Below are 27,221 nucleotides of genomic sequence, written 5' to 3' on the forward strand. Positions count from 1 at the left end.
GTAAAGGTCCTGTGAGCTTTCTTTAAATTATTAAAGCATTTGCATTTAAGTCAAAGAATCAAAAGCAAAATGTGGCCCTTGGTCCTGGCTCCACAAGCGCTGCGGCAGGGATGGCCTCACGGCCCACGAGCTCCATGGGTTTTCCTGACACCCCTGGCACTACACACCTCCAAGTCTAGCCCAAGGGCAGAGGTTTAGGGAGCCCACTTAAAAAACATACCAGTCCTTGAAATCCCACACGTGTGCTTTTCTAACCACTCAGTGTCACAGTGGGTTTAAGTATTTCTGGACCTTACTGTAAAATGTTTACAAAAACGAACCACATTCTGTCAGAGCCACCCCACAAGCTGGTGGTGTGGGGAGGGAGGAGGCAGGGAAACTATCCCCGAGACAGGCAGCAGGCCAGAAAATCTTCAGAAGTAAAATAAAAAAACAGAACTTGAGGCAAAAAATAATCTTAAAAAAGTGATTTCACTAAACGAAAATAAAACCGAATATAGGTAGCACTTCTAAATATTTACACTTTTCAGAGCGTCTACCAAGACTAACTATGTTAAAAAAAGCACCCTTGCCGCGGCCGCCTCGCGCCGCCTCGCGCCGCCTCGCGCCGCCTCGCGCCGCCTCGCGCCGCCTCGCGCCGCCTCGCGCCGCCTCGCGCCGCCTCGCGCCGCCTCGCGCCGCCTCGCGCCGCCTCGCGCCGCCTCGCGCCGCCTCGCGCCGCCTCGCGCCGCCTCGCGCCGCCTCGCGCCGCCTCGCGCCGCCTCGCGCCGCCTGCTGGCGGGAGGGAGCCGCGCCGCCTGCTCCCGCTCCTCCCTCCCGCCGCCCGCCCGCCCGTCTCCTCCGTGACTGGAGGCGCCTCCGAGCGCGGCGACGCTGCCTGTGTCGCCCCGGCTCTGCCCCGGGGGGCTTCGCCCCGTCTCCCAACTGCTCCGCTGGAGCCAAGGCAGCGAGGGGTGGAACTGCAGAGCAGGGGTACGCGGCCTTTGCACTGCTGTTACTGGGTCACAGAAGAGGCTACCCTAGGTTTACTGCTGACAGACACGCTCTCGACCCAGGGCTACAGACTCTCCGGGAAGGCAGGAGATGCATAGGCCTTAGGCTAGCAGAAGGAAAAAACCTCTCACATCCATAAGAAGGATGATACTGGTGTTTCCCGTCAGAAGATTGAAGGCTGCAGGCCATAAGGAGCTTCCCTACAGCTCCAAACATGCACACACATACCAACACACACACATGTATAAATACCAACGAGTTGTATGAAGCAAAACAAAACTGCCTATTTTTAATGTCTCCAAACCACAGCCACCTGTTCAAACAGACACTAGATTTTCCGATTGTTAAAAACAATTATTCATGAGAATTAAAAAAAAAAAAAAGGTATAAGGAGCTCTTCTGAAATTGGCAGCCTTTACCATATATGTTTTAGTGCCCTGGTTGGAGACAGTAATAAAACACTTGCAAATCAAGTATAGAAAGAAACTGCACGTTACGCAAGACAGCATTCACCTCACAAACAAAAACAACAACAAAAAAAGAATTTTAAGTTAATGAATTTATATCACATTTATAAAATCCTGCAAAGGTTAATTTGCCAGAAGACACAATCCACTTGAACTATATACTTCAAGTGTACACACATTTGTCATAGTACTTGCAATTAAAATTTTTATTACTAAATTTTATTACTAGTTTTTATTACTAGCACATTCACTTATTAATCTTTTGTTGCTCAGTTTTGAGGAGTAATTAACTGCTTTAGAGCACACTAATCACAATTTCTTCCAAAGAGTCTGTGTGGGTAGGCAGATAGAAGTGCTTTCACAAACACTTCAATAAATAGCTTTTTAAAACCATTCTGCTCTTAGCGCAACAACTCCCTTCTTGTAGGCTATCAGCTGGGTACTTATTTGTTTTAGCAGTTCCTGATCCTTCTTTCATGACAAAACAAGTTTCATTTCCTTCTGGCTCACATGCCATCAGAATTAACTAAATCTGAACGCTGGGCAAGTTCTGTTGGTTAAAAATAGAAGTAATGGAAATAACACAGTCAGAGGAACAGAAAGCTAGTCAATAATAAAGGCAGTGGTAGGGGAAGGCTTCAACTGATCTCGCCATGTGAGGCTGGAGGAGTTCAGACATCCATGCCCCTTACGGATTTGTGGAAACAGTATGAGCTCAAAGTCAGTATGCCACTGCTGTATGTGTAAACAGAGGAAAAACACAACTCAAATGGCTTATTAAGCAACATTTTAGTTAATTTGTTGATAAAACTCAGTGCACTGTAACAAGGTTGTAGGAGACACTAACCTTGCCATCCTGTATTTTCTGCATCTCAGTAAGAAAAATTGCTGAAGCATATTGCTTCAATCTACCCCAAAACAAAACAAAACAAAAAATAAACATGAAGTTAACCTTACATGATTAATAGGGATTGTTTCCCACTGAACATTATATTTAATAATGATTTTCTCCCTACTCGTCACCAGTAAGCAAGTACAGCTGTATCTATACGGGATTTGCTTGTATTCTAACTGAAAATTTTACCCAAAGGAGTTCCAGGCATTTTTCAATGAAAAAATTTAAGGAATCTAAATTACAGGAAAATAGCATTATCATTCTCTCAATCATAAAATAAATTTGAGATATAAACATGTCAGTAATTTTTATATCACTTCCACTACTCTTTTGGGGGTCATTAACAATTCCACGAAGACTGAAAATACATTTTGCTGAAGTGTCATTGGTAGCCACAGCTTGGATCTCTTCACTTTAGCCCCAAAGACAAGAAGCTTTCAGGGGCAACAGCTCCTTCTCCCACTTTCTACAGAGCTGCTGACTGCCACTGCACGCCCCCACTTTCTTGCTTCGACACTTCCCTGGGGAGAGGGAACGGTGCGGGCAGGGGCATGTGCTGAGATGACACAGAGTCATCCCAGCACTCAGGCAGCAGAAGGAAGCAGAAAGCACGAAACGTGGAGCACTGCATGGAGAGATGACAGGGCAAGGCGGGGGCAGGAGGCACAGGACCCAAATACCTCAGTGGCTCAGGACCTCAGGTACCATTTGGGTAGGGGACATGTTCAGAACAGAAATATTTGTAAGGACCATCAGGACATCAGCCATCACGTTAACGCTCTGTTTTCTTACCTCAGTATCTGCACTGAGCTGAAATGTCCTGTGCTTGTTGCATGAAGTACTGCTAAAAGACAGTTTAGAAACTACTTTGGGAAGCCATACTAGGGAAAAAAAAATCCTGCTTCCACAGAGACCAAGATATTCTAACATTTTCAAATGCAGTTCTGTGTGTAAGCAGCATATCTGTAGTCGAGAGAATGCCATTTATCAGAGACCTGGTCCAAGTAAGACATAGAAAAGTTTCACTCTACAATTACATTTCTTGACTTAATTTTTTAATATGTCAATCATTCATATATTTGGAAACATTCTGTTAACAGATTTTCCAATTTTAAGCATTAGATACAAAAGATAATTTTTATTCTAAATACAACCATTTTTAAAAAATAAACAGTAACTTCAACATAATCAAAAAGTATTTTCACAGTTACAGCCTGCATTTATCTATCTATAAAAAGTTTAACAAAACAAGTTATTTTGGCACATCCCATAGATAATTTTATACACGTAAAAGAACAAAATATAGGCTTTGTATTTATGGAAATTTAAGACACAAAAAGTTTTGGCAGATTGCTTAATTAGATGGAGTAGCCACCCACATTACATGTCTTATGGTCCATAAAGGAGTTAAAAGAGATGGAAGAGACTGTGCCTATAAAACAAAAAAAATCCCACATAATTATTTACTGTCAGTGTTCTTTCTGCATTGTGGTGCTATCAACTCAGATTTTCCAAGCATCACTTTGTAAAGAACAGGGAGTTAAGGGAATAATGATTTGAAGACTTACTCACCAAATGCACCAAATGTCCAAAGCAGACAACTAAGGCTGCAGAAAGAACTTAAAATCCTCTCATCAAGCAAGAAAAAGTTTAGAAACACTACATGCTTCATTGTTTCTTTCTGTCTTGCTCTGACAATAAACTGGCAAACAGTACATTTGTGAAAGCCAGAAGGAAAAAAGTACTGCTTTAGAGCAATGCATATGACCTTCATAAATTAGGATCAGTGCCTGTTTCATCAGAGTAGAAAAAGCCTCTCAGCCTGTCAATAATATGATCTCTGCATTTAAAACTGGATTGCAGCTTCAGACCTCTTATCTTGCAAAACATCCCACAGCAACTGACCCACACAAACCTCCCAATGTAAATTCTGTCTACTACAGAGAGACATCGGATCAGAAACTTCTTCCAAATACACACAGAAGTTCTTAAAACCGCTTGCAGACCGACCCACAAAAAGCAGCTGTTTAGAACAATTAAGTAACAGCATCAGCTCTAGAAGTGTGTATTTGTGATACAGAGGAGTCCTGAATTTCAAACATTAAGTGTTGAAAGACTTTACAAATGTTAACTTAGGCCAAATACATACAGAAGGCACATTTGGCAAGAACAATAAATGCAGTGTTTATTTATATATTTGTGTTTATTTTAGAGTTTTACCTTTACACAAATTAATACAGTGTTAGAATCATAGCCTATGTCTAAACACCTGACTGCATTTTCTAGACAGGTATCATTCAACACATCAAGATGGTATTTGGACCTGGCCTGCTGTTTATATGTCATGTTGAAATACTTCAGCCTTCAGAGCCTCATTCCTTAATTTTTGTGATTGATGTCTTAAATGAATTTATCCAAGTTAAGTTTCTGAAAGCAAAATTTATCTTTCATTTAGAAAAATCAGAGTACAAGTCTAAATAATCATCAGAAATTCCTTAACAAACATGTTACCTTAACAAAAAAATAGCAATTCATAAATGGATCAACAAGTAAAAGTACAGTTCCTGTATTTGTGTTTTGCAGGCAAAATTCTAGCCTTAAGAAAAGGCTGAGGTTTGTTTATAATCTATCAGTTGACTTGTGTAAATGTAAAAGGAAGCCTTTCAATGCTATCAGAATTTCCCCTGGGGCAAGGGAAGAGGGAACTTTTCACAGACTTATAAATCAAGAGTAAAAAGAAATGTGAAAAAAAATGTCTGTAAAAAACTCCTGCATGAACATCTTTATTACAAAGTGGAGATATGACTAGACTCAAAACTGGCAAGGAAATTTAGATACTAGATGGAAACACCATTGGCACAATAACCTGAATTAACTATTTGGTAAAGCTGCCTCCAAGAAGGAACAAACCTCAGGGTTTAGTCCTCTTTCACTGAAAAAACGTGAAAGTGAATTTCAGTGCTCGTAAGAGGTGCCCAATTGATAACACTGTGAACAAATTGCTTCTTTTGCCAAAGAGGGGTGCCTGTCTCGGAGGCGAGCAATCTCCTGTCAGTTTGTTATCAGTGCTGTTGTAAAGGCATCACCACCAAGCATGAGCCTGTCAGCATCTCCATGGAAGTTCTCCTCTTGGTCTGTGCTGAAGCTGTGAGCAAGCACACCAGTGTGCAGCATGACTGGGATAACATTAACTGGACCAATGTCATCAACCTGTTTTGCATAAAGCAGAAAGGGACATTTGGTCGCTACCAACTGGTGCTGAACTAAGTGGCCCATAAAGATTATAAGATTATGTATCTTTTTTATAGACCTAAGTCAGAGTTCCCTTTAGAATTTCTTATTCAAATATCTAGCAATACACATTTTTTTTTTTTGATTGAGTCCAATGACAGGATGACAGAAGTCTCCATCAAGTTTCAGAAAGGGCTTAGCAGAGGTGCTAATAAACCTCAGCAATCAATCTGTATCAATAATCTAAACACTGCCTACAAACGCTTGTAAGAACCAACTAATGCTTTGCAGTTTGGACAGGAGTGATCCACATCCCGGAGAGCATCAATGCAAAATGGAATTAAGCAGCAACCAGCTATACACCTGCAAAGATAAAATATACTATTTTATGACTTCTTACAAATCACAAGAAGGTAAAATGTATTTCCTATAGAAGTTCTCTGCAAAACTTAAATCATGAAGCTTTAGGGAGAACACACATGGCTTGGGGGCCTTCATTCGACTGTCCTAGAGCTGCATCAATGTCCTGTAGGAGTTGAGCAGATGTGGGCTACTCAAACCATAAGGTCAGGTCCCAGACAGAATGTGAAAGCAACAAAGCCTTGAAACTATCAGATCCTTATTACTCCAGGATCTAGAAAAGATAATAGGAGAAATATAAAGTGCAAATGTGAATCAGCTTACCCCAGCAGGCAGAGGCCACCACATGATAGCCAAGCCAGCGCTCCCGAAGTGTATGAAAGATGCGTCACTATCATCTTGTTACAGGAAGGGCAGCACATCTGAACCGGGCGGTCATAAAATACTACTGGTTGCTGCACATACACAGTCTGAACTGTAACTGAGCAAAGAAACAGTCTTTATCAATGTGTAACTAAGGAAGAAAGGAGAGTTAATCAGCATTCTCTGAACTAGACTCAGCCATTACTCTGAAATACTTGAGGATCAAGGCAATGAAATAAACAATGATCAAGACAAATTACCATGAAATTTCCTAATGGAGGAACACATTTAAGAGAAAGTCTGTGTTAAAAACTGCAGAAAGCCAAATGTTGTTACTGACACTAGCATACATTCAAGGCACCACAAGACTTGATTCACCTTATTCCCTTCAAAACTATTATCGGTGATTGGGCGACACTTGTAAGTCATGATCCCTAGATTTCTGCACAGCATCTGTTATAGCCACTTGATGCCTCTTCAATGTGAGGTTCTGCACAGTATTTCAGGCTTACCAGGGTTAGGCACTGGCCCAGGCTGTACAATGTATGGAGGAGGGTTCATTCCCTTTGCATTTGGTCTTTGCCCAGGTTCTGGAGCAGGATAAGGGTGAGAATAGTTAACATTGATTCCTGTTGTCTCCTCGTAAGAAGGCGGTGCAGATGGGCCAGGGAAGCCACTAGGAGCAGACATTGTATCTAAAACACAGTGGAGATAAAGGCATAACAAAATATTTGTTTAGGAAAAGTGACAACTAAATAGGCTGCATACAGACAGAGTGCAAGAAGACAACTAGATTAAAATACATATTTACCCACAAAAATGTATTGACTATTTTGTTTCTTAAATATAAATCTTGATTTTTTTGTTGTTACTTCCTACTGTCCTGGTCACAGGACAGAAAAAAACCCCAACCAACCAACAACCCCCACCCACCCACCCACACATATTTTCCCACAACCACTCCTTGCTGAAAATGCTGTAATAGTGAGACTAGGCATCTTTACTAGTATAGGAAGAAGCTAACTTGCAGTCTCTGCTAGCTCTCCAAAAACCGTAATTCAGATCCTCCAGCTCCCCTCAAAAAAGCAAAAACTATCAAGGATCACACAGTGGTTGACAAGTCACAGGAGTGTGAAGAGATGAGGGGGGGGGTGAAGCTCAAATATTTAAAACAGAATATTTATTTCTGCTGTGATCTGAAATGAAGAAATATTTATACTGAAGAAAAAAGAAACCCCAAACAAATAAGCAGATCAACACAATTCAAAGCTGTTAGAATCCTCAAATATGTATTGTATCTCTCAAATATGTCTAAGTGTTGCCTTTACAATGAGACTGTTAATGTAACTTTCTTCCATTAATTATCGTATTATTTCATTATAGAATATAAGAATAGCAACCCCTGCTCTTTCCCAAAGTAGAAAGACATGATTGCAATTTCAATTCACATTTCCCCTCTTTCTGCATACCTACCAACTTCCTATATTCACCTCAACAGCTTTGTTCACTCTGTCATGATATCAGTGCTAATTCAGAATCTCCCTTTACCTCCTCCTAAGGACTATCAAACAGCTCCAAATTAGAACCACACTCCATTTTCTTTTGCTCCATGCTTCATTACTCTGTATACATTTAGGTCTTTCCATTCAACAGTATCTGGGATGAGCAACATGTATTTGGAACATTAATTCTATATGCTTATGATAATGCAGAAGCTATAATTAACTAGTACAAATAAAAGGAACAAGAGAAATAGCATGGATGAGTGAAAAAAAAAAGTTAAAAAATAAAAAATATACATACAATAATACAGCACTACTCACAAAGCTTGCTGCTTTCTCTCCTTGGTATTGATAATCCTGTCAAGTGTTGCTAAGTTTTGATACAAATATTCTTATATTGAAGAGTTAAAACAGTGGCTAAAACAAATGCTTTACTGAATAGAATTAAATACATTGATGGCCAGTAATAATTAATCATTGGTAAATGTTCCTCTTCCCCTCTCTTCCTCCACTCTTTTTTCCTTTTTAAAATAGCAGTGAAGGGGTTCTTTCATTAAGGCAGCTTGCTGGATACATGCACTGTCTTTGTGCAAGGTCTTCTAGACACCAGCCTAACGATTCTTCCCGAAGACCTTAACTTTTCATATTGCAGCTAGGGACAGCACCAAAGGGCAAGTAACAGGTTTAAACATAATCAAATCAGCTAACTCAAACGCCATATGCTTCAAAAACTATTTGCAAGATTAACAGCCCAATTTCTTTTACTACATTATATAAAAATGACATCTCATTCCCCCTGAAAATTGAAATACCAAGGGACATAGCTGAGTACTGATACCAGCTGATTCAAAGCTGAACATTCAAGACTTAAGTTCAGACTCAGTTTAACTCACTCGGCCAAAATCAATGAACAATCATTTTCTCTGAAGCTATGCTGTGGATTTTTAAAAACCCAAAAATGTGCTGCAGGGAGGCAGCCCAACATGCTGTTTCACTACATGAAAGGACGAACAAAGTAAAATTGATGAATCCCTGAAAAGATTGACATTGCTTATCAAGAGCTTGCTGCCTTTCTGGCCCTGCAGACAAGAAAGGGGAAAAATTCTCAACAAAAAACCTGGCAAACTCTTAAGCTGTTAAAATGCCTTTGGGGAACTTGGTTTCTGAGAAAAAGGAAAATCACGCACTCTTTCCCACAGAAGTCAATACACAGTTACAACAGGCTGTGGAAGAAAAAGCCATAAGCCAATGGAGTAACTGTGTTGTACAATAACCTACTGCACAATAGTTTTCACACACAGTGACGTAAAGAATCCTTTTACTTTTTAAGAATGATTACTTTGCAATAACAAAATCTCTGGTAAAGTAATCTGTTGCAAAGTTAAGTATCTATGACCACCTTTATCCAGTACATCTCATTTCATTCTATTTACGCATGTAGATGAAGTCCAAACTTTGCTGTTATCAGCAAAATTTAATACTTAATATCACAGTTCTAACTATTAATTGCATCAGCAAGACTCATCCCAGGTAAGAATCTAGCATTCTGTGTACAGATCTGCATATAAAATGAACCAAAAGAACAAGTACGGAGTTTTTTCACTGCATATTCTTAAAGACCACCTTCTCACAGAAATGTCTTGATATTTAAGAACAACAACCCTAAAGCCAAACCATTCCACACTTCTGAATTGACTCATGGAATCCTACTATTAGTGAACGATGGAAGTACTGCCTAACAAGCCCCTTTTTCTTTTGGTCTCCTAAAACCTGGCCTTTTGTACCACCTAAAATGCGACCCTCTTTCCATCTATCACACAATAAACCCCTATCTTCTTCACTCAGAAAAACATGAATTGATTATTTAGGCAGCAGGACTGCAGAGAAGGATCCAGGAGATCTATCAGATCAGAAGCTGAATATAAGCTGACAGTGTCACGAAAATGGCAAGCACCACACAGGGATTCTTAAGGAAAAATAGTACCTGTAAGAGAGCTAAAAGAGTTCTTCCTGTATCATAAAGCCCCCATGGGAGTATGGGAGCATCATATCTAAGAAACAAATAGGTGAAGAGATTCCAAAGAACTGCAACAAGAACAGTTGAACAGGCTAGAAAACAGGACTTCTGAGAAAAAGCCGAAGATTAACTTCTTTAGTTTAAAGGAGAGAACGAAAAGAATAATGAGGAGAGACATCAAATACATAAAAGGCAAAAGTACTGAATAAACTTCTCTGAGTAAACTGCTGGCAGCACAAAGAGTAGGACGATTAAGTTACAGAAAGAAAATTTTAAAATACTTTTTTTTTCTCCTAATGGCTAATAGCAAGGTTATTTAAGCATTGGATAAATTGGATAGGGAATTGTGGAGCCTCTAGTGCTGAAGGTTTTAAGAGCAGTTACATATGTCAGAAACGACGTATGTATGTAATTGGGCATAAGGGGATTAAAGAAACACTTGGCATCCCTTCCAGCTGTATTTTCTGCTATTTCAGCGCTATGTTTTAAAAATAAATGCAACTTCTTTTAATTTTAAACACGTAATTACTTCAGTGTACACTGTTCCAGAAGTTAGATGCTTGACCTTCTGAAGAAATTAAGGCCCAACCCCGAACAAATTGCTTGTAAACCAAACCTCCACCCTCAGATTTCATGGCAATACAGGGTCTAGAACTAACTGAAAAATCAATTTCAGCTATACAAAACCAACCAGGGTTATAAAAAAGTTCTGGAGTATCCAAGTAATCTGAGCTTCAGGTAAGATGGTAAATGCAGGAAGCTGATATGGTAACAAGCATGAACCTAAAGAAAGATTAGATAGTAACATAAACAAAACTCAGAAGGACACTCTAAAAGGGATTTTCAGTATTTTATTTTAGCCTAGGCTAGACTTGCAGCTTGGATCAATAATTATGTGATATCAATGTGCAGCAGTGCTACAAACTGCATAGAAGTGATTGAGATACCCTGAATGAGAGAAATATCAGGTTGAAGGTTAAGTGCAAATGTGTAAGTGTGGCTGACAAGTCAAGAACTTCAACTACTGCTCAAAAAAATCAAAATGTGTTAACAGAGCATAATTCATTAAGTTGAAAGGAAACCTATGACACGACAATATCTCAGTGTCTGCATCCAGTGGTATCTGGCTGAACCAATGTATTTAGAACAAATGCACCTACCAGAAGAGCAAGTTTACTGAATGAACTTCTCTAACAGCAGCAAAAAGCCCTGGAAAGATAAAGAGACACAAACTTCATATTACGAAAATCTAATCTAATAAAAACCAAAAAATCAAAAGCAGAAAAAACCTCTGGGAAGTTGATTTCTTAAGGCCATATGAACAAGTAAAGAGCAACAGTAGGGGAAAACAGAACCTGACAAGTCATTTTACCGAGTACAGCACTGCCTATTGATTAACCAGAGCTGAATCCAGGAATTTCAGGGTGGTTCTTTTGACTTCAAGCAGGGGAAAGCCATCAAACAAAAAAAACCCCAAAATCCCAAGTAAGCAAAATAGTTGATATTTTTAGTAGTTGATTATGCCATAAGAGAAACCAAACATTAAAATACTACACCAGGAATAAAAATTCTATATCAGGAATCAAATAAAATTCTAACCCAAGAATAAAAAATTCTAAAAAAAATTCTGGTATAGAATTAAAATCCTATACCAGGAATTGACATAAGGAGTAAGCAAGGACAGCTACACAAGACTGACATGCCAAAAGCTACACGTGGATTAAAACAGCAGTAGAGTCAAGCAGTTCAGTTGCTCTCATAAGCTGTCTTAATCTATTAGAATTTTTTTATTTCATATTTTCATATTAATGAAATAATTTGTTTTCTACTCAAGTAGTTTCAAAACTCCAACTGTCCTGAAAAATCCCACTAATGACTGCAACTCAATGTGATCCTTAATTAAATACAGCATAACCAGTACTATACTGCCTGCAGCCAACTGCTGAATTTGAAACTGCAAAATTTCAACAGATCAGTTTAACTCAAAAGCTCACAAAACCACTTTATTTTCTAACTGTGAGAACCAGCATAAGGTAACTTACTTTGTTATCTAAAAACTAATAACATATTTAGCCATCAGAAGTAATACATTCTTCACAGTTATTCATGCATTTTATAAAAAAGATTTGTTTGAAACTTGAATATTTGAAAAAGTTAAGTGTTAAAAGAGTTAAAGAGTTTAATGAATTACCCATTTTAGGTGCACCAAGGTATAAGAAAGATAAATATGCCTCTTACTGGTAAACAAAAGCTGACTATAGTAGTTTAGTTAGTAAGTTTTAGAAATTAGTGAATTGATCAGGGAGTCCAAAGCTCTGCACAAGTCCTAAAAAAGTCTCAGAAAAACTTCACTGTTAAAATACTGGAAAGGTAGTATAGCATATCAAAGCTGGGTGACATTTTATAAAAATAGATCAGCTTTGCAAAAGATTTCAAATTTCACAAGCAGACTAAATTGAGTGATTTAGCTATTTTCCAGATTTTTTGAATTGCTGCCACTCTGTACAGCATCCTTTTCTGGACCTCTCAACTATAGCAACAATTTGCAGGTGTCTAAGAGACACACCTCTTGCAAACTTCCTAACAAGAATATGAAAAATTGGGAGTATCCCCCAGGATTTAACACCTCACAGTCATCAGTTCTAGGAGTAAAGCACTTTCATCCAACCTTGTCTGTTTCATGTGAAACTAAAGCACTTCTCTTCATTTGATTAAGTACATTTACTTTATAAAAACAGATTATAAATACAAAGTAAAAATATAAACATAGTTATATTACTTTTTCACATGACAATAAAAACATTTCAGTAAGATTTTTGTCAAATAAAAAGTTTACAGACACTTGTAATCTGAGTCAACTAAAACTAATACCAAACATGTCCCAAGTCAATGATTTCAAATAAAAACAAAGTTGCAAAGTTTTCGAGAAGTCTGTATTTTATCTGAGATAGCATTCTCTCTCTGAATAACCTAATCTCTAAGCCTTCTCTTTCGAAGAATGAGAAGAAAAATTTGACTCTGAGTTAGCTTAAAACATGATTCATTATATTCCATTATTCTCACAAGTATCAGGAAAGTCAAGTGTACCACAAAGTCATCTACAAGTTGCATATATGCAAGTAGAAAACATCAAAACAAGCTCAAAGAAGAATATGCAAACACTGCAAGACCAAAGACCAGGTGCTCTTTCACTCTGACACGTGAGAAGTTTCCATTTACATCTGGAAGTTTCAGATCCAAATGCCACTACATAAGGAGAAGTGAGCAATTCTAGCTTCTGTACCCAGGCTCTCACCACTCTTTTGCTTGCAGCTTCTGAAAGTGCCTGTGATAAAACAAATACCACTGGCTTTAGCTACCCACCCCATTCCATTCTTCTGCTCCTAGTCAAAGCCTCTTGTGTTTCAGGTGCACAGTAAGGCAGCTGCTGACTCACTGTGCCCAGGAGGGAAAACACCAGCTTCCCCCGCCACATTTTTCCTTTCATTCATTCTCTCAAGCGAAAGAATCACAGATAATTAAAGCCATTTGCGCTACTCCCAGTCATAAGCATATACTGAAGCAAAGCAACCTCCCAGTTCCTCCCTTTCTACACATACCTATTGTTCTACGTACAGAGTAAAGTTGGCATAAAAGGAGTGAAAAAGTTGGTAAAAGCTACACCGTTCATAAGCCACTCTATTCAAACGAAACCAGCTCATTAGATTAGTTACTTATGTTTGCTGGAGACCAGGAAGGTGAGTAACAAATCCCAGAGACAGATTGATGCATGGATACCCTCCATTCCAACAGAGAATACTGTGCATGGCTCTTTATCACTTTTATAACTGTACTAAGGGCACATGGATTCTGGGGAACAGAAACCTTTTAAAACTGTTGAACACCGAGCAAACCTAAATAGCATGTACAAGTTTTTGCTTATAAATTTCAGTTTATTTCAATGCCCTTTCCCCCATGTCAATTCCTAAACTATAAACCCATATAGCAATTTGAAACCACAAGCAGGGTTTGTATTCCCTCTGCCCCCCAAAAATTCTCTCTCTACCCATAACTGATTTAAATACAGTAAGGAAATTTGTAGGATACCTCAAAAAAAAAAAGCGCAACACCAAGCTAAATTTTCCTTTTATCTTGCTATTGGAGAAAGTAATTCCAGTGCATCAGAACTTTCCTGGACACTCATGTGAGGAACTTGCTAACCAAGGATTCATTATAAAGCCAAGATTCTTACAGCTTTCCATCACAGGCTCAATGATTTACACCTGAAGAAAATCAGCCAGGATACAAATTTGACTTGGAACTAAAATCAGACTTAGAGGCAGCTGTATACTGCAGTAGGGTTTATCAGGGTTATGTCTCATCAAAAAGTGCTGTCCCATAATATTTAGGTAATGAATTAAACGTTAGGTTGTGACCTACATAGGTTTTAAAATATATATGCAGCTTTCCCTAGTACATCTTCCCACAACAGAGGTAAAAAGCTGGGCAGTTTCTTCAGAGTACTAATTCAAATGGCAAATTGTAAGATCTAGTGTAGATGTGGAAGACAGCAATCTTACTCCGACCTTCTTCATCAAGGTGTATGCAGGCTTTACAGGAAAAATAAAGAAGAATGTATGTTTGTAACAGTCCAGAAACTACATAGGTTTTACTTAACATGCCTGAAACAATAACAGGTTGCCCTGTGATAACCTATTCATGCTACATCTGCCAGATAATATACATTTATGTATTAGTTTATGTCATTCTCTTACCTAGGAAGGGAAATGTACTCAAGGCTCCCTTCCCTGAAGGGGGCAAATTTACCAGGGGCTATTCTTGGTGTCTTGCTCCCAAATACAAAGAGATGGAAAAAGCCACAGAGCTGCAGCTCTGTGTTTCCCTTCCCTCCTCCCATTCAGTTCATGACGGGGCTCAGACAGAGTCAGTCTGGCTCCACTCCTTTCACTTATCTCCACCTAACAATAAATAATTCATAGTTTGGTGTTTAACTATTGAATATTGAATTGAACTAATCATTAACACTTCAAATCATAGAACGTATTCCCCATCTTAGCAGAGATTTTTTGATCATGCCCTGGTCACTTTATTAAGATAATGTAGTATAAAATTGCAGCTTTTTTCTGAAGACAGGATGAAAACGTGTATTCTAAGAACAGAGAGGGTTTTTTTAGTTTTTTTTTTGTTTTTTTTTTTTTAGTTTTTTTTTGCACAAGGACAGAGACAGAACTGGAAGAGGGGAAATCAAAAGCAGAAAGACAGGTCAAATCACTCATTAGCCTACCATTAGAGATGAAGCATTAGGCAACCTTTTTTTTTTTTTTTTTTTAAATCTCAGCTGGTGTTCTGACCTATACAACAGCCTAGTAGAAAGGGATTCCATAGAAGTATTCAGACAACAGTAACATCACCTCAAGGGTAACTGTGGTTAGAAAACATTTCTGCCTCTTATTATCAGTAGGGCTGTGCAGCTCCTAAACTAACACACCACGTGAACTTATCTGCAGAAAAATAGGCGCAGAACAGTGCTGCCGCTGAGAAGCTAGAGGAAACAAACTGTAGTGTGATCCCGCTCCCTGTCCAGTCAAATCGGAGGCTTCTACCTATTTCTAATGTAGTATAAAGTACCGGTTTTACTGAAAACAGAAGAGTGAATATACTACCTTACAAAACAATTTTCTGCATTTGCATCCTCCCTTAGCCACACAGGTACAGTTCCAAAAGGCTAGTCTTGCTTTTAAGTAAGCCCCCTTGAAATTCAATATAGTTATGTCTGTATTTGCTTAAAGTATTTTTGAAGTTGGAACATCAATATTAAGAAAATACATTCTAATTTAAACTAAAATTTGTATGTCGGCTATAAGAAACCTTTATGAAAGAAACATTTAGTTAGCTATAGGAAAGTTTGAACTCACTATTCTGGCTGTGTACCACTACAGAGTGAGTTCTCAGCAGTATCCGTTCGCTGGCCGCACAATAGTGTAATTACTAGCGTACAAGGATGGATGACAAGAACATTCATGTGCAGACTCACAAGTAGATCACAAAAACAGACCCAACATCTCCTCCCATCTGTTTCTACTTTCACAGAATGTCATTCCAAAACTCAGAATCAACACATATGCACTCTCAGCAAGAAGAGCATAGTTTGTTAAAAGAATGTATTAGGATGACTTGGAAAAAAGTAAAAAAATTATTTTTATCTTCCACTGTAAGGAATGTTGCTGAATGTGTGTTTATCTGAATGCATTACATCTGTTTGCTTTTTAGAGTCTTTACTGTCATGAAACAAAGCACCAGCAAAGATGCCATGCAAAAACAATACGGGTAGTAAAATGAAGTAAGCCAGTTTACATCTACTTATCCGCATGAAGAAGAATGTGGTAAGGTAATTAAGAACAGCGTACTTCTTGGAGGACCATCAAAACTGAATGTTTTATTAAATTTCTTAACAGTTTTGATTTTATTTCAGGACTTCTAATAAGTATTTGTTGAATCCAATGAAACAAGTCATGTGCAATGTCATTCATGTTTTTGCTGCAAGATAGTAGATCTTAGAGCAGGGACATACTAGCTTCTAAACATGATGAAGAAAGATATAGTGCTGGGAACTCCCTGACGGGAATAGCATAGGAGAAATGGGGCTGGAAGGAGGCTGTACAGCAGCATGGAGTACAAGGCAACTCAGGTGAGGAAGGGTGCAAGTGCCACACAGCAAAAAAAGCAGAAGAGGCATATGGCTGCCAGGAGCATGGTAGCCAGATCACCGTCTCCCCACCATTGCCACCAGACCCTGAAAGCTCACAGCTTGTTTGAGAAGCTCCTGACAGACACTGGACTCCTTCTGCTCCTTCTCCAGCCCCGCCACCTTCTCCTGGATGTAATCTCCTTCACACACCTCCTCACGCCACTCCCCAGGGTTACTCCAGAAACGTACATACCCCAAGGGGAAAGACATTACATAAGCAGCTCTCAAAGCCCAGAGGGCAGCACAGACTGCACTTTGGGGACAAGGGGTGAAAAAGAAACAAGGAAAAAAATGTTTGGCACCAAAAAAGAGAAGTTGGCTTGCTTATTGTTACACATTTGTTACCAGGGCAGCAAGTTGCTGGCTATACACCAGTGTACCAACTGACCTAAATCTAGGGAAGCACCCACTAGGAATGCCTGCACAATCTACAGTGACGCACAAAAAGGCAAAGAATGGATTATTCAGAAGGAAGTAGAACTATGACTGGACAGTATTTATGAGAAGAAAACAAAAGACATGACAGATGAGCCAGATAACTAACACAGAATTTCGCCATAGGAACTGTAGCTGGTTGTACGTAACTCCATAACAAGAAAGTAGAAAATGCAGAGCCAAAACAGAATACAAAGGGCCCTGAAAATTTTGATCTACATTGGTCCAAAACAGACGACTGGTCCAAATGACCTCCAGAGATCCCTTCTAACCTAAATTACTCTCTAATAATACAGAAAACAGAAGTTAGGTCGCTCTACTAGAAAAGAATTACAAAAGCCCAGTCTTGTTTTTACCCATACATTAAAGACTAAATAACTAAAAATACTAACTAAATTACGACAGAACTGATGCAAGAGCAGAATCCAGTCTTCAAATATAAGGAAAACAAACTCAGTTTGCTTTAAGAACTTCCTCACTGAGGACTGTTCTCAAGAAAACTGCTTTAACTTTTGGGCTGCCCCATTGCTGCCAGCTCGGTTGCAAGCAGGTCGGTGAGGCTCTAATTCATTCCAATGCACACAGCCCAGCTGCAACAAGAGCAGCTATAACAGCTGTTAAATATTCCTTCTGCCCCAAGTACTTTTGTAAACTTAGCGAAATGCAGATTCTGGACCAGTATTTTGATACAAAAAAGAAGCTCCGTTCTGTTAGCAGACCTGACTTCTTGCCATACTTCACAAAGCATAATGCAAATAACACAGGACTTTCAAACCATTTTAAGATAAGTTTGATTTTCGTGCTTCACTATTTTCTGCAAGATGCTCTGGAAACTCAATTTGTCATGGTTAGAAACTCTGTAGCAAGTTTTAACTTTAGCTCATAAGCAAATAAATTGCATCTGTATTATTCTGCAAGTAGTTCTTTGACTATTTATATATCTTAATATTTATCCCATATACTTCTCGAGTAACTCCTTGACTAGAGTATGCAGCTGTTGACTCCTGTTTGATAAATGTGTGTGTTTTATAGGGTCCTTACTGCCTCCTCACTCCTCTTATCTTCATCTGCCTGTGTCCACAGTGCTGCACTCCAAGACCACCTGTCATTTTTTTTTTATACACTATGAGGTAGTGCTTGAGCAATAATCCAACAGTTATCACATACTGCCAAAAGAGTGAGCAGGGAGCTCACAGTTCTGCAGCCTATCACCCTCAGCATCTCTGCAGTTACACAGGTCAATTCCCGTGCTGAAGTTACTAACTATACTTACTTTTCTTATCATATCTACCACCTACACGTCTACATCCCAAGAGGAAGAAAAAATAAAATTGTTGCTGGTTCCTGCTCTATTAAACTATTTATTCAGATCTGCCTTCCAGCCTCAGTCCAAAATCTCTCCATGAAACCCTCAATGACAAGCCTAAAGCTCTACACGCACATCTTCAGATTGCAAACTATGAGGAAAATAAAAGCTATGGTGAAAAAAAAAAAAAAAAATCTAAGCAACAGAAACAAGTTCACTTGTAATCCACAACTGCATTTCTCTAACCAAAGACAATTCCTGTATTTCCACTGTCATTCTTCAAATTTTTATACCAGGCCTCAGGAAGCATCTCTTGATTTTTCACCTTTTCCAACCTTGTCTCTCATGTCAAAAAGCCCTTTCAACAACTGAAAGATGCCTGAAGAGAACTTAGCAGCTGCCAAAGAAAAAACAAACAGAACTTCAGGTTTATGTATTACTTGACTAGTGCTGGAGAGTCTGACAATTAACACGAGGTATATGCAAGACTTACAGCACAAGCTTCCTTCACATTACAGCAGTCTCTTCTTCCTTCTTAGAATGCAGAAAAAGAAAAATCTCTGAAATACTGCTGGTTGCCTTGCTTATAAGGCATAGCTTTCAGCAGGACTTCAGCAAAACCCATAAAAAAAATTCTGTGAAGAACTTGTCATGAGCCTGTTCACTGCTCTAGCTTACACAGTATTAATGAACTAATCTGCATTGGAATCATAGTAATGTATCTGTAAACATTACTAATATTTATGCATCAGTACCCTCGGTGTTCCCATTAGAGCAAGCAGAAATGCAGAAAGGCCAGTTAGAAACAGAGTTTGGTATCTAGTCCCATTTGGAACTTGAAGCAGTAGTGTAGCTAGGACAGACGGTGGTCCTAGCACAGACGGATAAACGTGGCCACAGGCATACTGTATGCACAAACAGCAGTTGTGGTAAACCGTAATTTTCCTGAAGACAGGCATAGTTCCTGGCTCTTTCACAGTATTATCATACTAGCACTACAACTTGGACAAGTAGAAGAAAGGGAAAAAGAAAGCAATCAAGATGACTAAATTCAGTAGGTTTTTGGAAAAACTCGTATTTTCAAATTTCAATATTTGGAATACAAATATTCCAAAGCTACATTTTTAAAAGCCACTGAGTTCCTGTTTTCTTCTTCAAAAAAGAAAAAATCCCCTGGTGACTAAAACACAGACTTGAATGCTTATCTGCCCTTAACTACAGTCTTCTGCTGTACAGACAGTGTAAAATTGAAGACAATAATCATCTCCGCTTTACTGAAGAACAATTTCTAAAAAAAATCTACACCCTTTAGTACAATTCAAAATGATAACTAGCCAAGGTCATAATTTCCAGGACAAACAGTTCTAGTCTTGATACGATATTTATGTTCAGTACTTATTTTAAAATGATGTTACATTTTTCATTTCTTGCCACTGGTTTTGGACAGCTGGTTCTATTTAAAAAGGACTAGATTATTCTGATTTTTTAAGGCATACAAACAAGTCTCAGGTCCTCAGCATGCCTGGCAGCATCACTAGCATCACAACCACCTCTCTTCTGCCTTTTTTGTTTTCCAGAGAAGTTCTGATTCTGAAGCACAGGTGACTTTATCTGTATCAAGTGCCATAGAAAGCAATGGCACAAAAATAAAACCAAGCATCAGTCCCTTTAAGTTACCAATCAAAACAGAAGTTCTTCAAGAAAGCCCAAAATAACATGAGGATAACAAAGCAAAGTCTTCACAATATTCAATATTGTGGAGGCAAACCCCAACTTACTTTTAAACAGAATTTTGCTACTGTCCCTTCTGCTTTAAATATCAACTTCTAACAGCTATTTAAACTATTACTGTATATACCCAAAGCAAATATACATCTCAGTCCTGAGTGGTACGTAAAGTTTAGCCTGAGGACAGGGGAGAGAGAAAGTAGTAACCTACCTATCTACTTGGTATAAAAAGAGAACCAGGAAAGAATAGCTTGCCAAAGCAGATTTCCTAACACAGACTGGCCAAGAAAATATGTTGTTGTCTTTCCCTCACTCTTTATCTCTTGCTAAGATTTGGCATGATTTAACCTGTTTGTACAATTCCTGCTCAGCTGTCTTCCCTAGAAATACCAGACTGCTCTTCAACATCACCGATAATTACAGGCGCTCGGCTCCCAGCAGAGTTTAAGGTAACTGCTGTTCAGCAGCACCTGAAATTTAACATAGACTGAAGTGGGGGGTTGTTGGTGGGGTTTTTTTGTTGTTTTTTTTTGTTTGTTTTTTGACTCTTTTTTTTAAAAAACTATCAGGCAGGATATAGAGGTTTATCAGTGCCCTCAGGATTTTTTCAGTGTAGCAATGACCCGGTATTTGTTCAAGCAATCATCTTAGTTACCTGAACTCAGGATAGTAACTTTCTTCTTCGTTACCAATCTGCTGAGAGAAGTTAGGTTGAAGTTGTGAAAATTTCTGAGAAGTTTGTGGAACAATAAAACTCCGTAATAAATAAATAAATCAATAATTTTCTACATGATTATTTCAACAAAACAACCGATTCCGTAGGGGCCATAAAGGGGTTTACACTGGCAGAATAGGAACTGCACTATGCGATCTGTTCTCCATAGCAGGAAAGGTTACAGACATTTAATACGTTACGTTACTACCGAGTAATCAACTCAGAATAACCCTGCGACTGGCTTAACCGCTGCTCCTGGCCGGGCTGGAAACTCCAGCTTCGGTGGGGCAGGACAGCGAGGTTCGGGGTAAAACCGCTCCGAGGCTCGGTCCGGGAGGAAAGGGGCACCGCCGCGCAGCCCCCGCGCAGCCGCGGCCCGACGCGAAGGGAAGGGAAGGGAAGGTCCGGCCCGGCCCGACCCGGCCCGGCCCGGCCCCCCCGGGCGCTCCCGCCCGCCGCCGCAGCTCCGGGCCTGCCCCGGCCCGTGCCCCGGCCGCCCCCCGCCGGGGTCGGGCCCGGAGCGGAGCGGAGCGGCCGGGCTGCGAGGTCCCCCGCACCCTTACCGCCCTCCGCGCTCCTCCGCTGGCCCCTCGAGTGCCGGCCGACGCCGCCGGGCTCGCACCGTCCCGTCCCGTCCCCTCCCTCCGCTTTCCCCTCCCCTTCCCCGAAGGGCTGGCGCGGAGCGGCGGCGGGGAGGGGAGCCGCCGCCGGCGGCCCCGCCGCGGGGCAGAGCGGCGGGGGAAGCGGCTCGGCCGCGCCGGGAAGCCGCGCTAGCGGCAGCTGCAAGACAGGCAGCCTTGCCGTTCTCACCGAGGGGCTTATACCTAGGTTTATCCCATAAAAAAGGCCTTCAGCTTTACCTGTAATCAGCAAAACCAGACTCCACATGTCCTAGCACTGGTGAAAAAAATCCTTCCCCTAATTCTGCAGCATGCTGGATATTACCAACATCAGTTATGTCAGACAACTCTGGATGCAACAAAATGTAAAGAAAATGTTTGAAGAAACCTCCAAGCTAGTGATTTTCAAACAGTTTCCTTACAGGCTATTAATCAGATTCAGTCCGGAAACTCTATCGTGAGTATATCACTCCTTCCCCTGTCCAATCTAACTCAAAAATATGTACCAAGATAAAATGAAAAATGAATTACTGGCTAGATCCATAAAAGGAACTGAAGTACTACCTGACTTGCTGTAATTTAAATGAACCAGTTGACAAGACCTGTCATTTAAGTGCTTTAATCTACTCTGGACTGGAAGGAGTTAGGCAGCATTCACGTTCCCAGAGGGCCAGTAGTCTCCAGAACGCAGACAGCAAGGGGGGCAGGCCCAGCAGCGGTGCCAAGTTACACCTTCTGAGTGCAAGTATCTAAACTGTTAGAAGTCCTGTTTTGGTGTTTAAACCCCTTTTTGGACTTAGCCCTAAGAAACACGTATAAAGCCAGTCTCAAACCCATCTCAAAACCAGGATTCAAATGTCATCAAACAAAAGGTGGTCTTATTCCAAAGAGCAGTAAATCCAACAGTAAACTCCACAATCAGATTAGTCCACTGAATTGTTTACAGGTATAGTCACAATTGTCATCAGCTGTTAAAATAAGTGTGCTCTGACGGTATGAATACTCCTGACCCACTACTTCTGAAATCTAGGTGACATCTTTGAATCAGCAGCAGTTAAGTACTTACTCTTAGTTAGCATCTGAACCAGAACGTAGAACCTGACTTAGACGTGAGTAACTCAGATATTATGACATTTTTCTCAGAAGCAGAATATGAATAATTTTAGCTTTGGTGCTCTGGTTTAACTAAAATTGAAGTAATTGTTTTCTTTGTAACCAATTTCCCTGCCGCAGGTGGAGGTAAACAGTTTAGAGTCCACAGGAGAGAGAAATCACCACTGAACAGATTATCCTTGGGAAATAAGACATGACCTTCAGCTGAAGAAATTCTTTTCTTAATTAAATATATTTATAAAATTTAAAGAGCAACATCCTTAAAAAAAAAAAGTCATAACAGAAGGAAAAGGCCACAATGCAATTTTGGAATCTCATAACTGAAAGAGAGAGCTCCCTGCTTCTGGTGGCATGACGTGCTGAACAGCCTGACCCTCTCTGTTGGGCTGTCCTGCTTGTCACCACCCCACTCATTTGTAGGCAACTGAATTATCCAAGAAGTACTTCAGCATGGAAACATACATGTACATTGTATGTCTTGTCATCACACTAATTGCACATATTTTATTACAGGACACCAGTAGATGTCAGTTTAACCCCAAAAATAAATGTGGAATGCCTCTGCATACATGGTTTTGCTTTTACTACAGTAAGTTTCCACCAAAAAAAAACAAATGAAGTTTAGAAGTTGATGTACATTTGAAAACCTGTTAGCCAGATTTTACACACTGTAATGTGCCCTCAATCTTCAAAATAAGAAACAAGATTTAATCTTTTCCTGCCTGAAAAGCGCAGGAACTGCACACATACAGATCCTTTTGCAGTCATTTTGCAAATACTCATTTGTTGTGGCTGGAAGAGATTTTCCATGAGTTTTAATCATTTCAGTAATGCTAGACATTTAAGGAAAGTTGTGCTAGAATGCAGTTGCAGATAAGTAATCAATGCAAGTCCACAGAATTACAGACAAAACAGGAAGATGACATTGAGTCAAATAATCTAAATGAATGTTTTTCAGTGTTGCCATGGCTGACTCAAGTTGCAAAGCAAACACAATAAGCATTGCAACACAATGTGAACAGTTAGTATAAGAAAAACACAGCCAGTCAATCTGGTGTTGTAATTGCTGTTCAATATACTGACCTACAGAAAGCAAAAATATAAGCCACTGTAAAGTTTGGTTTGCATAATATAAATATTTTAAGAGAGAAACAGCTTTAGTGCCATCTAGAAATTTAACACCGAAGATAGCAAATATTTTGGAAGATTTTCATTCAAAGTAATGCAATAACTAACAGCAATTTCAAACAATCACTCCTAAATCATTCATTGCTGCAAGTATCAATTGGTTGAAGAAAACCTACTTCAGTGTCCCGAGGGCAAGAACTTCCAGATGGGATCAATACCGATGATGAACAAATTACTTACACTTACAATGTCAGATGATATGGTCAGCACTTAATCAGACTCAGTGTCTACCAAGGGCTGCCTGAGAATGCAGGATGTAATTGTGTAGACAAATCTCAAGGTAAGGTGCTCTGCTACTGTAATTAAGCTACTAGAGCTACTGACTTTGTTAATTCTAAATCTTTTCTATGAATTCTTAAACTTAATTCTCTTTAATGTACTTTTGTGCATAACTGATATAAATACTCTCCAGTTTTGTTAACATTTTAGGTAATTATTAAAATGAGGCAACGTAACTTCTTCCCATCTTGCCCTTTTTTCCCCTCTGTTAGCAGATACTGTTCTGCAAGGTTTGTTACTGTGAAAGAATGTGGACAAAAAAATGAGTCAGGGAAAAAGGAAAAAAAAACCCACTTATATCCACATTTTCTCTCTTCTAAAAGCATTCTCCAGACTATAAAATGAATTAATCTTACTCTGAATACAGACAAGTACGCCTTGGAAAGCTGTTCTCTCCCCAAGACTGCAAACAGAGCAGAATTGTCCCAAAGTGGCTAGAGAAAAAGAAAAGAAAAACAGATCTCCAAAATGCTGTTCATGGTTCTGCCCCTCTGTTCTGTTAACTCGAGAAAAATGTGGTTAACAGTTTCCCCTTCACAGGTACCGTGAAGCATAAAATAGAGCATGAAATAGTAGGGTGCTACACATTAACTATTTTGGTAGTAGAATTCTTCAGAATTTTGAACATTCAGAATAGACCTAGCCAGAACTAGATCTTCTAATTACCAGAACAGTTCTTGAGCTTGAAGGCAGTATCTACAAAAATAGTCCCAGTCTTTCTTCTTGTATTACTTATTTAGATGAGGCTTCTGAAAAAGTAGTCCAATATAGCAGGAACTAAACACCAGCTTAAAAAAAATAATCTAAAAGTTAACCTGCATGCAACTCATTAGGTATCTCCATATTACACTTCAAAGTTGCCAAGATGTTTCCAGCGTCACATGCAGGCTGAGAAGTGTCCTGGCTTGAAATGCTAATATGGTATTGGTGATTTATGGTGATTTAGAAACAAGGTAGCCATGATTCCTGCTGAATATTGCCTACACTCCTACACTGTGTCCTTTCTTGGTTGCATGTAGACCTTTATTAATAGGCTTTGGTTAGGATAGCAGAAATCAATATGTTGGTATTAATAAGGTGCTAATTGTTGCTTTGTCCAAGTAATTAAATGATTTGCAAATTATTTGGAACATACATATATAAACAAATATTTCCTGCTATTGCTTTACTCTGTAGATAAATACTGATTCACCATGTTTTTCATTATGTGTGTGTATGTATATATGTGTATTTATATACACACACATTTTGCATATGAGTATAGTGCAGCATATACTGAATCAATCTTTCCCAAACAAAGCTTCAGAAAATTTGGGCTGCCCTGCTAATAAGCCATTATGGGCTTCAGGGAATCAATTATCCCTTCCCTCAGCTACAGGGTATTCAGTACAAATTCGGTCTACTGACCTGAATTAACCAGCAGTTTGTAAAATAGCAAGTTGCTTTTCCAAATCCATTAAACAACACATTGAATCTCATGACCAATACCACTGATTCATTTTGCTTCCAAATGTCTGTGAAAATAAGTAAAATGAAAATTTTTTAGAAACCTTATTTGAATCAAAATCAATTCTCCTTATGTGATTAAGGACATGGAAGTAGAATTTGAAGTGACTGAGTTTCATAACAGGACTTCTCTATTCACATAAACATTTGCATTCTGGGTGGTTTTGGTCAGGAAGGAAAAGGATAGTGTCATTGTGTTTTGTTTTTAACTACGTACCCATTTAGGCCAGAACAAAGGCATAGTGGTTTGATTAAAAAGAGAGATTGGGACAGCATATTAGGTGATTTAGTAAGTACTAACATATTTCAACCAACTGCTTCATAAGTCAAGTTAATGAGGGACAGGCAAAGGCTCTGTTTTGATTGAAGGAATAGTGTTTCCATGTAATATTTCTGTCTACTCTAAACAACTCAGTTAACTTCAGTGCTAAAGAGATTCATTTCAACTGGAGTTAACCAGAGTGCCCAACTCAAGCTAAACTTACCAGGAATGGATCGCTGCATTCCCACCACTGCTCTTGCTCACGGTCACAGCCAGCCCAGATCGACTCTCTGCTGTCTCCTTTCCTATGACATCTATGATGCAAAGTGCTCTTCCCTGACAGACTAGCTCTCAAATCAGAATCAGCCTTGCTCAGCTGGGTCATCCTGGCAAGAATTCCTTGATAAGGATCAAAATTACTATGTAAAAATTAAAGTAAACTGATTTTCTTTATAAGCTTGTGTTTTCTGTCTCTACTTGTACGCCTGCTTTTTCCAAACTGTACTAATGACCCACTACATTATTTTTTTTTCCAAACTACTTATTAAGAAGTCCATAGCTAAAAGTATAATAAACCAAAAATACCCCTTACTATCTTTCCATATGTCAGCAGAAAAAGCTCCTAGCATAAAAAGTAAACAAATACAGGGAGTTCATTACTCATACTGTAAATTCATTATTCATCAAGAAATGTTTGTTCTTGTTATTAAAAGCATTTAAAGTCTTAAAGTTTCATACATTACCTCTCCTTACCTTATCTCTTAATCACTGTTTCTCCCAAATTTGTTTACCACAAACAGTTTTCCTTTTGAATTAATAAAAAAAAATCCTTTTTGTTTAGCTAAAAACCAGAGTTCATATTATTCCTGAATTTCTATGCTCAGCTCAACCAACTCTATAACAGATAAGTGGTAGAAAGTCAAAGACAGAATGACAGTAAGAGTTAAACCTACACATTTAAAATGAAGTAACTGAAGTCCTGTAACACAGAGATTAATTCATTCCATTGCTCTCACCACAAAATGGTGTGTGCTGGGGGGCGGAGGGGAGTTAAATACAAAACTTTCTAAGTTCAACAAAAACTTTGCTACCAGGAATAAAGTTTTCTTAATGCAGCCTGCTATTCCACCTGTAATAAAATACAAACCAGTCCCATTCTGAAAATGTAACTGTGCTCTTGTTGAGCTCAGAGCTTAACAGTTTTACTACCTTCAAAACCTTTTCTACAGTTCAACTTTCTTGTTGTATTGCACAGACAGCTTCAGTTTTAGTCTCTAAGCTACTTCTAACAACATGTGTATAAAAATATCTACAACAGTTAAAATAAAGCTTCCTCTCATGTAATACTACAGAAGTTATAATCACAAAATGCTTCAAAACTAAAGAAAAAAACCCAATAATTAACAACTTACAGAGAAAGTTGCTAACGCCGATGAGCCTCCTGCATTGTTTGTGCTCGAGCGCATCAGCCCTGCTCAATAGGAGCAGCTCTG

The 27,221-nt window shown here is 39.2% G+C and overlaps 1 protein-coding gene across 8 annotated transcripts; it reads right to left on the reverse strand.

Annotated features, from left to right (window-relative positions):
* Window positions 1-4,514: 4,514 nt before the first annotated feature.
* On the reverse strand, window positions 4,515-27,221 carry LITAF (lipopolysaccharide induced TNF factor). 8 transcript variants are annotated; one of them, XM_062588033.1, is made up of 6 exons: window positions 27,141-27,203; window positions 25,952-26,127; window positions 10,989-11,037; window positions 6,822-7,004; window positions 6,271-6,427; window positions 4,515-5,949 (listed from the first exon to the last, which is right to left on the reverse strand). In XM_062588033.1, exons 4-6 carry the CDS (start codon window positions 6,997-6,999, stop codon window positions 5,841-5,843), a joined length of 444 nt encoding a protein of 147 aa, XP_062444017.1. In that variant the 5' UTR covers window positions 7,000-7,004; window positions 10,989-11,037; window positions 25,952-26,127; window positions 27,141-27,203; the 3' UTR covers window positions 4,515-5,840. The 8 variants fall into 8 exon arrangements, with proteins under 8 accessions (XP_062444017.1, XP_062444019.1, XP_062444011.1 ...); XM_062588035.1 differs by lacking the exons at window positions 25,952-26,127; window positions 27,141-27,203 and adding exons at window positions 20,701-20,738; window positions 21,324-21,391; XM_062588027.1 differs by lacking the exon at window positions 10,989-11,037.

The sequence above is a fragment of the Rhea pennata genome, chromosome 15 (genome assembly GCF_028389875.1).
Source record: "Rhea pennata isolate bPtePen1 chromosome 15, bPtePen1.pri, whole genome shotgun sequence".
In the NCBI taxonomy this organism is placed as follows: Eukaryota; Metazoa; Chordata; class Aves; order Rheiformes; family Rheidae; genus Rhea; species Rhea pennata.